Source organism: Oryx dammah, unplaced genomic scaffold (assembly GCF_014754425.2).
Source record: "Oryx dammah isolate SB20612 unplaced genomic scaffold, SCBI_Odam_1.1 HiC_scaffold_11056, whole genome shotgun sequence".
Taxonomy (NCBI): domain Eukaryota; kingdom Metazoa; phylum Chordata; class Mammalia; order Artiodactyla; family Bovidae; genus Oryx; species Oryx dammah.
Genome location: NW_024080450.1, coordinates 419,327 through 432,884, shown reverse-complemented (window position 1 = coordinate 432,884; position 13,558 = coordinate 419,327). Strand labels below are relative to the sequence as shown.

The 13,558-nt window shown below is 39.8% G+C and overlaps 1 protein-coding gene across 2 annotated transcripts in view; it reads right to left on the bottom strand.

Moving 5' to 3' along the window:
• The window catches only part of LOC120860300 (FERM domain-containing protein 3), a 345,585-nt gene that overhangs the window by 179,797 nt on the left and 152,230 nt on the right, over window positions 1-13,558 (bottom strand). For both annotated transcript variants that reach the window (XM_040236079.1, XM_040236080.1), the window contains exon 2: window positions 4,438-4,542. In XM_040236079.1, coding sequence (XP_040092013.1) covers window positions 4,438-4,542 — 105 coding nt within the window. The remainder of the gene's footprint in view (window positions 1-4,437; window positions 4,543-13,558) is intronic.

Below are 13,558 nucleotides of genomic sequence, written 5' to 3'. Positions count from 1 at the left end.
TTTCTAAGTAAAAAGTCCAAGCCTCTTTCTGAGTACAAAGTTCATACAATTTTGTATAGTAACTACTCTGCAATCCATGTGGAAGATACACTCACATTGCATCCTCAAAATCAAAAGGCAGTAACAGCTAAATTACAGGAAAATCAGAACTATTCAGGTAACCCTCTAAGCAGTTTAGTGAATACATCAGAGAAGATGGTTTTGTATTGGAGTGGCCCTTATTTTTTCCACTAATCTACTACCTGAATCTGGACACTAAAAATTAAGCTAAGCCACATCAAAATATAAAGAACAGTAAGCACATAACCCAGAAACTTCAAGTTAAAAAAATAATTGTAGATATACAGAAAAGGTGCCTCATCTTTCCCTAGTGTTAGCATCTTATATAGCCATAGAGCAATTGTCAAAATTAAGAAACTAATATTAACCCAATACTATTAACTAAGCTACAGACTTAACCTGGAGTTCACCAGTTTTTCCACTCCTACACTTTTCTCTGTTCCAGTATCCAGTCCAGGATTCCACATTGTCTTAGGTGATGTAGCTCTCTAATCTGTGAGAGTTTCCCCATCTTTCCTTGTCCTTCACGACCTGAACATTCTTGAAGGGTATGGGTGAATTGTTTTGGAGAATGTCTCTCCCTTTAGTTTTTCTGATGTTCCCTCAAGATTTGAATGAAATTATGCATTATTGCAAAGAATACCACAGAGAAAGAGTGCCCTTCTCAGTGCTTGATATCCAGGGAGTCCATGATGTTGGTAAGGCTTTTTATTGCTGATGTTAATCCTGATCGCTTGGTTAAAGTGATGTCTGCCAAGTTTCTCCACTATAAAGCTTTTCTTTTTCCTCTTGTAATTAAAAAATACCAGGCTGAGAGTGGGTTGGGGGAGAGGATACCTTGAGACTGCACAAATATCTTGATTCTTCTCAAACTTTTGTCCACTAATTTTAGCATTCGTCAATGGATCTTGCCCACAGCAATTATTATTTTGGCACTCTAATAATGGCTTTTTATTTCTCTCATTCTCTCTATATTTATTAATTAGAACTGCTCTGTAAGGAAGAGCTACCACTTCTTTTATTTATCTATTCAGTTATTTATATCAGTATGAATATTTATTCTATGGATTATAACTCAATACTATTACTGTTTTGGTCACTTCTGTTGCTTCAGTTCTGGTCATTGGCAGTTCTTTCATGCTGGCTCAGTGCCTTTCCTAGTGCTCTACATTTGGGTTTTTTGAGTTTTGTTTTTTTTTTAATTTCCTGGTGCCACATGATGCTCCAGGCTCACCTTGTTATTTCCCTATACTGGCTCTAGAGTCAGCCATTTCTGCAAGAAGCTCTTCTTCCTTTTATTAATATGGTATTTGAAACCAAGGTCTGAGAGCTAGGTGTGCTCATTACTACTGTGGTATCATTGCCTCTAAGCCAGCTCCATGGATGAAGCTTGGAAATATACGTATACATACTAGCTATCCACCTTAATACACATACATATTTATTTCTGTATTTATCTCTGTATATTTACGAACATGAATTCATATTTGTATCTGAGTCCAATTCAAAAGGCTCTGCTTATTAATATTTTATCCAGAATCTCCCCACTGAGAGGGTTAAGAGGGACAAAAAAGGCTTATGCATTTAAGTGGTATCCAGTTATTATCTAGGCCAAGGGTCAGCAAACTATGGCCAATTGTCTTTTTTGTGAAATACTTTCATTGGAGAAAAAGTTTTACTGGAACACACACACATCCACTAATTGAGGTACTGTCTACAGCCACTTTCCATTAGAATTTAATTACTTAGGAACTGCAACAGAAGTTTTATCAGTCAGAAAGCTGGAAATATTTTCTGTATAGCCCTTTATAAAAAGGATTCACAGGTTCCTAATCTAGGCTGTGTTTCAAATTTTCACTTGAGAGATAAAATGGAAATAGTGTGGTTTTAAATCCCATTCTTCCTTCTACAATTACTAGCTGTAACTGTATCTCTGGGCCTCAGTTTCCCCCTTCTGGGGCGAAGACTAAAGACCATATGAGTAAATTTCCTTACATATGATAAGTGCTCAACTAGGACGTGAGTCTGAGTGAACTCCGGGAGTTGGTGATGGACAGGGAGGCCTGGCGTGCTGCGGTTCATGGGGTCGCAAAGAGTCGGACACGACTGAGCGACTGAACTGACCTGAACTGAATGGTAGCTAGAATTACTTCTGCAGGTAGGCTGTTAATTTTGTATAAAAATCATTTTAAGCAGTGGTTAGATGAATGATGTTGTTCATAGAGTCTGTGTGGCCAAGGGAACTCTGAACCATAATTCTAAATTCAAGTACTTACTTCATCACTTGTTACCCTTAGGGCTGGTAAGTAACAATGTTTTTGAGCCGGTTTCTCTCTCCATGGGGCCTCCCAGGTGGCGCTAGTGGTAAAGAATCCACCTGCCAATGCAGGAGACGCAAGAGACGTAGGTTCGAACTCTCTCCATACAAGAGTAAGTAATATCTTCACAGGCCATAAGAAATTATGTCTATGAATGTCTTTATGCCATAGTCTCCAACACTGGTCAGAAGTCAAAGCTAGGATGGCCGCATCAAAATTAGAATCAAGATGAATTAAAATACCTTTTCCTGGCCCTAGCCTCAGGAATTCTGATTCAGGGGGTCTAGAATAAGGTCCATACTAACCGATTTTAGCAAACACCTAAACTGACTTAGTTGCAGGGCTAGTCTGGGAGTCACTGTTACTCAACAGTAAACACCATACAAATCCCCTCTGTGATCTCATAGCAGTCCCACATCCTCACAGTGTCCTGCCACCTTCCTCTTACTCAGGTAAATACTTGGTTCATTCAAGGGTTCCTGCAAGTGCTACAGGAAACCAAAATCTCCTTCTTCCAAGCCACTGCCTTAGATCCCTTTATAGAAGGTTAGGTCCTACTGAAATGCAAATAAGATTCTCCATGTTTCAGAAAACTAATCTATCCCTTCAATATCCTCCTCCTTTACAAAAATATACTTTGTGAGCCTCTCCCTCACTGTATAAGGTCAGTAAACACAAAACCAAGAACCAGGAGAGGAAAAAGAAATAGGAAGATGACCAGGGCCACCAGTAAGGAGGAGAGCAAATTAAAAAGGGTAGTCACAACCACCTGATCCCTTCACACACTGCCATGCTTATCAGTAGGGCAGGGTAAGAACAGAGATGGGAGCAGATAACAGATACAGTGCCTTTTGATGCATAGCTGGGACTCATGCAGGAATGAGAACCCCTAGGTGGTAGGAGCTGGGATGGAGATTCCTGGTCTTTTCAATGTGAGGGACACATATCACTGTGAGCTTGGCAGATGTCACACCTGAACACTCTTAGACTGGGACCCCCGCTCAAAAAGCAAGACTACTCATGCACCAGCAGAGGCCATGAAGGATACATGTGTCCAGGAATAGGAATACAATATGCTCAGTCACTCAGTTGTGTCTCTTTGTGACCCCATGGACTGTAGCCTGACAGGCTCCTCTGTCCATGGGATTCTCCAGGCAAAAATACTGGAGTGGGTTGCCATTTCCTACTCCAAGAAATACAACGGGGGCTGTCAAATTTGGTGGTTCCTAAGGAGAAAGCTTTCAAAGTAACTTTTGGGCTTCTCTGGTGGCTCAGATGGTAAAGAATCTGCTTGTAATGCAGGAGACCCAGGTTCGATCCCTGCCTCAGGAAGATCCCCTGAAGGAGGAAGTGGCAACCCACTCCAGTATTCCTGCCTGGAGAATCCCATGCACAGAGGAGCCTGGTAGGCTACAGTCCATGGGGTCACAAAGAGTCAGACACAACTGAACAACTAACACTTTTCAAAGTAACTTTACCCATAATCTGCCAAAGTTTTTTTTTTTTAATTGAGGCAATACTCATTAACATAACATTTTAAAGTATACATTTTAAGTGGTATTTAAAACACTCACAATGGTGTATATCTATCACTTCTATCAAGTGTCAACCATTTTCATCACCTAAAAGAAAACCTCCTGCCCATCAGGCAATCACCTCCTTGTTCCATGCTCTAACAATGGCTTTTTATAGTGAAAGGTGGCTTTTTCTCTATAATAAGATTTTTATGTAACGACTGTCTGAGAAGCTTCAGCAAACTCTAGGTCCAAAGGGCACAAGAACATTCTCTCTTCAGTCAGGTGGGAGCAGCTTTCTGGAAAGGCCTAAGGTTAAATTTCCCTTCCCCCTGCCTCAATATGTCCAGTGAGAACAGTGCCAAACTCTTATATACTCTTATACACACACAGACATATATACACATGCCCCGGGCTGGTCAATAACCATGTGATCAATAATTATGAGATCAAATGCATCACAATTGCTCTAAGAAGAACCTATTCAGCACCCTCAAAGGCTGAGTGCCTCCCCAAAACGGATCTAGATGATGGTCAACTCTTACCCGCTGCTTCTCTGGGTCCACATAACGAATGCCAAAGTAGTCCTTCTCCAGCAAACTGTAGTAGTTGCAGATGTGGTCAATAAGAAACTGCCCTTTGGTCTCCCTCTGCAAAAGAAGCACGTTTATGTTTCAGTCAGAGCTTGCCTTGTACATTCATGTCTAACATGTGCCTCGTTCACCCTGATAGGGCTGCATGTACAGAAATCAATTCACTCATTCCAGTCCCTGGAGCCGGGCTTCCAAACTCTTGAGTGCAATCCACAGTGAGAAATTCATTTTCACACTGTGAGTTATTTTATACACATACACACACACACACACACACACATGAAACCAAAGGGACACCAAAAAAGGAACCAAAAGAACACCAAGCAATGCCCTGCATAGATGCAGCACATTTGACTATTTAACTCTAGCATTGCCATTTACTTTCTAGAATGCTATTAATGATTTAGAACACTGATTTCATAGCTCAATGCCTAGCAGAGATCCATAGTTTGCAAAACCACACACAATTCCACATACTACACATCTGGCTGCTTGCTCCAATTGCTCTGTAGTATTCATTCATTCACTCTTCACAATAGCCCTACAAGGAAAGTCCCCATTTTATATTTAAAGAGAGGTTAAGTGGCTTGCCTAAAGTCACAAAATATGTACGGAGCAAAGCAGGATTTGACCTAGACCACCAGGCTGCAGAATCTGGGCTCTGTGTCATTTTGCCTTTCTAGAGCATTGGTGAACCTACTGGGACTCTGCTAGAACACAGGGTCTAGATGGTAAGGAAATGCAATAAATGTATCAGTGGAACCACCCCAATTCCCATCAGGGAAGGTGGAAAACCTGCTGCCTCAGGCCTCACAGACGTCACATCCATAAATCAACATACAAAAGCATGTGGTAGATCAGGGTTTGGGGGAAGACCAGGACTGGGATTCAGAGACAGGTCCGGGTGACCTTGAGCAAACTTCCCAGCTGTCTCCACATCAGTAAAATGAGTTGATTGGACTAGATTCTAAATTGGCTAGATGATTTTTCCCTCTAAAGTTCTATGAGTAAGAGACATATCAGCCAAATCTGATTAAGATAAATATTACAACAAAACTCCTTAATAGCGAGGACTCTTCCAAGCCCTCATCAGGATATTTGATAACTTTCTGCTTCAATCAAAGTCGCTGACAAACCCATGGAGTGTTGTATGGATGGAATGTGACCTACAAAAGTAAATGAAGAAATCAGAGACCTTAAGTGAGCCACTCTTCCAATCCACTTTAAAACAATTTCGGGTCATAAGGTAGTTCTATTTGCAATTTTTTAAGGAATCTCCACACTGTTCTCCATAGTGGCTGTACTAGTTTACATTCCCACCAACAGTGTAGGAAGGTTCCCTTCTCTTCACACCCTCTCCAGCATTTATTGCTTGCAGATTTTTGGATCGCAGACATTCTGACTGGTGTGAAGTGGTACCTCATTGTGGTTTTGATTTGCATTTCTCTAATAATGAGTGATGTTGAGCATCTTTTCATGTGTTTGTTAGCCATCCGTATGTCTTCTTTGGAGAAATGTCTATTTAGTTCTTTGGCCCATTTTTTGATTGGGTCGTTTATTTTTCTGGAATTGATCAGCAGGAGTTGCTTGTATATTTTTGAGATTAGTTGTTTGTCAGTTGCTTCATTTGCTATTATTTTCTCCCATTCGGAAGGCTGTCTTTTCACTTTGCTTATATTTTCCTTTGTTGTGCAGAAGCTTTTAATTTTAATTAGGTCCCATTTGTTTATTTTTGCTTTTATTTCCAGAATTCTGGGAGGTGGATCATAGAGGATCCTGCTGTGGTTTATGTCGGAGAGTGTTTTGCCTATGTTCTCCTCTAGGAGTTTTATAGTTTCTGGTCTTACATTTAGATCTTTAATCCATTTTGAGTTTATCTTTGTGTGCGGTGTTAGAAAGTGATCTAGTTTCATTCTTTTACAAGTGGTTGACCAGTTTTCCCAGCACCACTTGTTAAAGAGATTGTCTTTACTCCATTGTATATTCTTGCCTCCTTTGTCAAAGATAACGTGTCCATATGTGTGTGGATTTATCTCTGGGCTTTCTATTTTGTTCCATTGATCTATATGTCTGTCTTTGTGCCAATACCATACTGTCTTGATGACTGTGGCTTTGTAGTAGAGCCTGAAGTCAGGCAAGTTGATTCCTCCAGTTCTATTCTTCTTTCTCAAGATTGCTTTGGCTATTTGTGTTTTTTTGTATTTCCATACAAATCTTGAAATTATTTGTTCTAGTTCTGTGAAAAATATCGCTGGAAGCTTGATAGGGATTGCATTGAATTTGTAAATTGCTTTGGGTAGTATACTCATTTTCACTATATTGATTCTTCCGATCCATGAGCATGGTATATTTCTCCATCTATTAGTGTCCTCTTTGATTTCTTTCATCAGTGTTTTATAGCTTTCTGTATATAGGTCTTTAGTTTCTTTAGGTAGATATATTCCTAAGTATTTTATTCTTTTTGTTGCAATGGTGAATGGAATTGTTTCCTTAATTTCTTTTTCTACTTTCTCATTATTAGTGTATAGGAATGCAAGGGATTTCTGTGTGTTGATTTTATATCCTGCAACTTTACTATATTCATTAATTAGCTCTAGTAATTTTCTGGTAGAGTCTTTAGGGTTTTCTATGTAGAGGATCATGTCATCTGCAAACAGTGAGAGTTTTACTTCTTCTTTTCCAATTTGGATTCCTTTTATTTCTTTTTCTGCTCTGATTGCTGTGGCTAAAACTTCCAGAACTATGTTGAATAGTAGTGGTGAAAGTGGGCACCCTTGTCTTGTTCCTGACTTTAGGGGAAATGCTTTCAATTTTTCACCATTGAGGATAATGTTTGCAGTGGGTTTGTCATATATAGCTTTTATTATGTTGAGGTATGTTCCTTCTATTCCTGCTTTCTGGAGAGTTTTTATCATAAATGGATGTTGAATTTTGTCAAAGGCCTTCTCTGCATCTATTGAGATAATCATATGGCTTTTATTTTTCAATTTGTTAATGTGGTGAATTACATTGATTGATTTGTGGATATTGAAGAATCCTTGCATCCCTGGGATAAAGCCCACTTGGTCATGGTGTACAATCTTTTTAATGTGTTGTTGGATTCTGATTGCTAGAATTTTGTTGAGGATTTTTGCATCTATGTTCATCAGTGATATTGGCCTGTAGTTTTCTTTTTTTGTAGTATCTTTGTCAGGTTTTGGTACTAGGGTGATGGTGGCCTCATAGAATGAGTTTGGAAGTTTCCCTTCTTCTGCAATTTTCTGGAAGAGTTTGAGTAAGATAAGTGTTAACTCCTCGAAATTTTTGGTAGAATTCAGCTGTGAAGCCGTCACTGCTGGGCATACACACTGAGGAAACCAGAATTGAAAGAGACACATGTACCCCAATGTTCATCGCAGCATTGTTTATAATAGCCAGGACATGGAAACAACCTAGATGTCCATCAGCAGATGAATGGATAAGAAAGCTGTGGTACATATACACAATGGAGTATTACTCAGCCATTAAAAAGAATACATTTGAATCAGTTCTGATGAGATGGATGAAACTGGAGCCAATTATACAGAGTGAAGTAAGCCAGAAAGAAAAACACCAATACAGTATACTAACATATATATATGGAATTTAGGAAGATGGCAATGATGACCCTGTATGCAGGACAGCAAAAAAGACACAGATGTGTATAACGGACTTTTGGACTCAGTGGGAGAGGGAGAGGGTGAGATGACTTGGGAGAATGGTATTGAAACATGTATAATATCATGTAAGAATCGAATTGCCAGTCTATGTACGATGCAGGATATGGCATGCTTGGGGCTGGTACACGGGGATGACCCAGAGAGATGTTGTGGGGAGGGTGGTGGGAGGGGGGTTCATGTTTGGGAACGCATGTACACCCGTGGTGGATTCATGTCAATGTATGGCAAAACCAATACAGAATTGTAAAGTAAAATAAAAAATAAATAAATTAAAAAAAAAAAACAATTTTGGAAGATTGGTTTGGTCTATGCTACATGATTATTTTTTCATTAGAAACCACTGCCACCTGATGAAGAAGTCATTCACTGGCCTGGGATGCAGTGCACTGAGCAAAGGATTAGTGCTTATAAGCATATACTGTGATGTGAAGCCTCAATTTTCCTGAAATCGCTTTTGAGCATAAATTCGGATGAGCTTTTAATCTTTTCTTTCTTTCTAACAGAACCCATTTGATGTAGCTCAAAAGGGACAAAACGTCAAAATGGATAGATTTCTGTAATAGTTTTTAAACCAGGAGGCTCAAATGACAAGCTATATCTGATGACAGCTACATTTGATGTCCAGAATATAATCAATGGATATAGTACCTTTCAAAGATCTATTCTGCAACCTGTCCATCTTATGCAGCTGCAGGATCAAGTCACTGAACATAACACAAGTTCATCATTCTATGATTAGATTGCCAAGCTCTCCACAGCAGAATTTACTATGGTGGACTACCCTCAACATATGTGAGACACACAAGACCTGTGGGTTAAGGCAATGCCTTGTAATGATGGGGGATTGAACAGGCCTTGACTGTGCAAGACAGCTACTGCTAGCATTGTGCCCTGAAGAAGAAGTAGTACTCCAAAGCACAACAAAGACTTTTTTAATGATTAAGCACAGCAACCAATATATACTCTAAAGCAATATCTCTGACTACTTAAGAACCTTGAGAGAAGGAAACACCACTGCAGACAATGTACTGACTGGATAATACACCCTGGAGAAACAGGGATCAATGCCTCCCACCAAAGCAGATGAGGCCAGTTCCCATGAGTCTAGGCTTCCACGTGGATTCCAGGTCTGTGCTCCTCAGAGCACCACTCTCAGTCCAGCAATATTGTAGCAAACTCAGCCTGACTTAGGAGGGAGCTTGTTGGAAACAGAATTCTAGGCACTGTCCTAGACCAAGTGAACCTAACCTACACTTCAGTAAGATCTCTCAGTTATTCATACACTCATTCAAGTTTGAGCAGCACTGGTCTAGAGAACTTTTCCCAATATGCTGCTGCTGCCGCTGCCACTAAGTCACATCAGTCGTGTCCGACTCTGTGCGACCCCATAGACAGCAGCCCACCAGGCTCCCCCATCCCTGGGAAGAGTGTAAAAATTGTATCTGTATCCAGAAGGTACATTTTTTTTCTCAAAAAGAAAAAAATGCCCATTTTCCCCTGTGAATTGTCTGTTCCTAAGTCAGAAAGATCAAAGATTTTTCCAGCCTAGAGAACAGAAACTGCCCAGAATCTGAAACAGAAACAGAATCTGCAGGCTGTCAGCCAATCTCATCATCTCTAGATGCTCTGTGTTGCTTCCTCGTGCCAAGGAAGCCAGTTTACATCTTCATGTTCTGTTCTGTTCCACTCCTGCCTGGAGAGCATGACAATGCTCTGAAGTCATGGAAATTCCTATCAATCTCATTTTTGTGCATGAAGCCCAGCACTTGCCTAAACAAAAAGACCACCTGGACCCAGTATCAAGAGTTGGAAAAGTTTGTTTGGGGATCAGTAATGCAAGGGTGTAGAAGTCCAGTGGCCAGTCCCACACACCTCACTTCAGCAAATGAGCTTAGGGGTGATCGCTGGTTCTACCCCACACCTCTCGCCCCTAGAACTCTGATGAATGACTCAGACCTTCCATTGGTTTCCTCCTGAGGTTTCTGATAGTGGAGGCCATTATTCACACTCTTAGTGTCTACCTAACCCAATGTCTAGCACACTGAGTGTTACTGAAACAAAAAACGAGGCACTGCTTTCTCTCATGGAAAACCTAGGTTCTGGAAACTAACAGTGAGTCTCGGGCAAGACACCTAGTTCTATTTTTAGAGATTCTTCAAACATAGTAGAATTAGTTGACTTTCACCCTAATCTTTCAAGGTCTACACAGAGAAGTGGTTACCAAGGATTTCAAGTATTAATATAAAGGCTTCTTTTTAATGTCAAAATTTCGTTGATTCTCCCACAAGAAAGCAGTTATATTTTTGGTACCAACTGAAGAGTAAAGAAAAATCAACTAGCTTCCTAAGAGCTGTTACACAAGTTGTGATTTATTAATCACAACAGCATTTCACACATGTGGAGAACAATAGGGCACAAATGCGTGAGCAGGGTCTTCTACAAAGGTCAGTAGGATGTTATGGTCCACACCTCAAGAAAGCACTTGAAATAGATTTTGATGCCCTCTCTAAATGAAGTTATATAGTCTCGGGGTTGAAAGAATAATCTGTTTATCGTACACAAACTCGCATCCCAAAACTGGTCCACACAACCAACAGTGCACTGTGAATTGACACTTACAAAGACTATCCTAAAATATTGTAAATATTGTTGTTTAACATTTTTGTGTGCACTATGCTCAGTTGCTCAGTCATGTCTGACTCTTTGTGACCTCATGGACTGTAGCCCGCCAGGCTTCTCTGTCCATGGGATTCTCCAGGCAAGAATACTGGAGTGGGTTACCGTGCTTTCCTCCAGGGGATCTTCCCAACCCAGGGATTGCAAGTACATCTCTTGTGTCTCCTGCATTGGCAAGTGGATTCTTTCTTTACCACATTTTTAGTGTGTTAAAAATCTAAACCAATCCAGTCAAGGTGTGGTCTATGGACTTGCTAGAATGTAGAATCTTTGTTACTGGGCCATAAGTGCAGACATTACAGTAATTTATTGTACTGTGTTTTCTACAAGTATTGGTCAAAATCAGATTGGAGGAACAAGATCCAGTACTAGTTTCTCACCAGAGTTTAACACACTGACCTAAATCAGGCTGCCATGTTTGAGGGTTTGGTGTGGGGTCTCTTTATACCAGGAGCCTCAAACAGTGAAGGGGGCTGGGCCCTCTCTCCACCTCCTCTTTCCATTTTTTTGATAATCTTTATTTTGCATGTGATCCCTGAACTTCTTCCAGTAATCCCACAATATCTCAGGGTTCTCTTTTCACAGATTAGAAAAGAACCTAATTTTCACATTCAAAAACTAGACTATTTTTCAGAAAATCCCTCTCTCCTCCTCGCCCCAAAGTTTGTACTAGAAAGCCTTAAGTCATGAAATCTCTGAGACTTAGTTTCTTCTTGCATGAAAGGGTAATAACAATGATAACTCCCAAATCTACCCCACCAGGTAATTTGAGGCTTATTCACCTATTTGTTAAACATCTGTCATACAACAGGCATTGGGATAGGAATTAGAGAAAAATAATGGGCAAAACACAATCTATAATCTCACAGCCCTTAAAAATCTGTGGTTTGTAAAACATGAAAGCATTTTTGCAAACTGTAAAGCACTATACCAATGTAAGATATCATTACTACTAATAATAATATAGAAGGAAGTTAAGAGAAATTGTATTCACTTCTGAGAATTGGCCTCTATGGAAGAAAAACTGAACAAAGAGACAAATAACTCTTTTTTTTTTTTTTTGCTTAACTCCTTGTCTTCAGTTGCTGATGATGCATTTACTTCAACTCCCTGGTTCAATGACAAGGTTAAAACAACAATATATTTGTGCTTAAAGAAAAAGAACATGAAAAATCCACTGACTAAATCAGCCATGGCTTGTCTTCAGTGAAAAAGTATGGCAAATTTCAACCCCTAATTCCTAAAACTTCAGGTCATGGTTTTTGTTTTGCTGAAGAATTCCTTTTAATATAAATTTTTAAAATGTTTTTGAAATATAGTTGATTTACAATATTATGTTAGTTTCACATGTAAATCAAAGTGATTCAGTTATACATATGTATATTCAAGACATTTTGCTACCTTTTAGATATTGGTTAAATGAGGAAAAGAGTACTAACCCCCAAAATACTTAATGTGTTGCTATAAACCAATATTCAGGGTTTGAATAGGTAACTTCAGGAATGAAGGTATGAACATAACAATGATAATTACTATATACTGAACACTTACTGTACCCCAAGAACTGTGGTACATACATTTAATCTCCTAATAACAGGTAGACTAACAGGTAACTCATGTTCTCCCCATGTCACAGATTTTTTAAATGGACTCAGAAAAGTTGTTTGTGTGTCAAACCCAGGTCCAACATGCCTAAGCAGTTGTAGGAACCCAATTTGCAATATTCCTCCTTTTCTCTATGTAGAGACAGAAGAAAACAATGGTATGAGGATTAGGGAAAAGTATCAAGTGCCCCAGTTACTAGAATTTGGACCCTGGTAGGAAGAAGCTCTGGGTTATCGACCATTATACCAGATCTACAGAGAGGCAGTTTTATAAAATACAAACCATATTAGCATAGACGTCAACAGGTTAATTGCCCAGCATTGATACACCCCTTTGTCTTTCCTAAAAGAACCCAGATTTTATTCAGTTCAGGCATGCACATGCATGTGTATAAACGTTATATGCAAACACAAGTGGACACAAAGAACATGAGCCTCAGGAAACCATAAGCCACTATTACCTTCTGGACTCAAGCTGAGTTACTGAAAGGGTTTTCACATCTCCCTTATCTGATTGGTTCAGGAAAAGACACATGACCTAGTTTTGGCCAATGAGACCTGAGGAGCAATTGACTGATGTTTCTGAGATGGTTCTCACTTGCTGTTCTGAAAGAGTTTATGGAAGAGACTTTCTGTTCATTCTGGATGTTGTTACATAAAAGCCTGAGGCCAGGAACTGCTGCAGCCGTTTTGAAACCAAACTATTTACAAGGAAAGTGGAGCTTGTGTTTGCAGATCATCAATCAGGAAGCTCACCCTAAGTGAGAACTTCCAAGGATGCCAACAACATTCCTTGTTGTTTCTGACAGTACAAGTTGATCTTTCTGCTTATCATGCTCAACATGTTGCCTCTGGTGAGAAGGTAAACCAGTGCCTCAAGACAAGCAGAAGAGCACAAAGAGAATGACAGTGCTGATGTGAAACACAGTCAGAGGTTACTGACTAAAGAACCAGAGAGTTAAGTCCATCTACCAACAGGTTCTATTTGGCCAGCATGGTGTTTTTGTGTCTTTAAACTGGGAAACTGCATATGATATCTGGATGCTGGCTGCTCGTAGAGGGTCTGGAAGGTAGACCATGAAGGTTTGCTCAGCT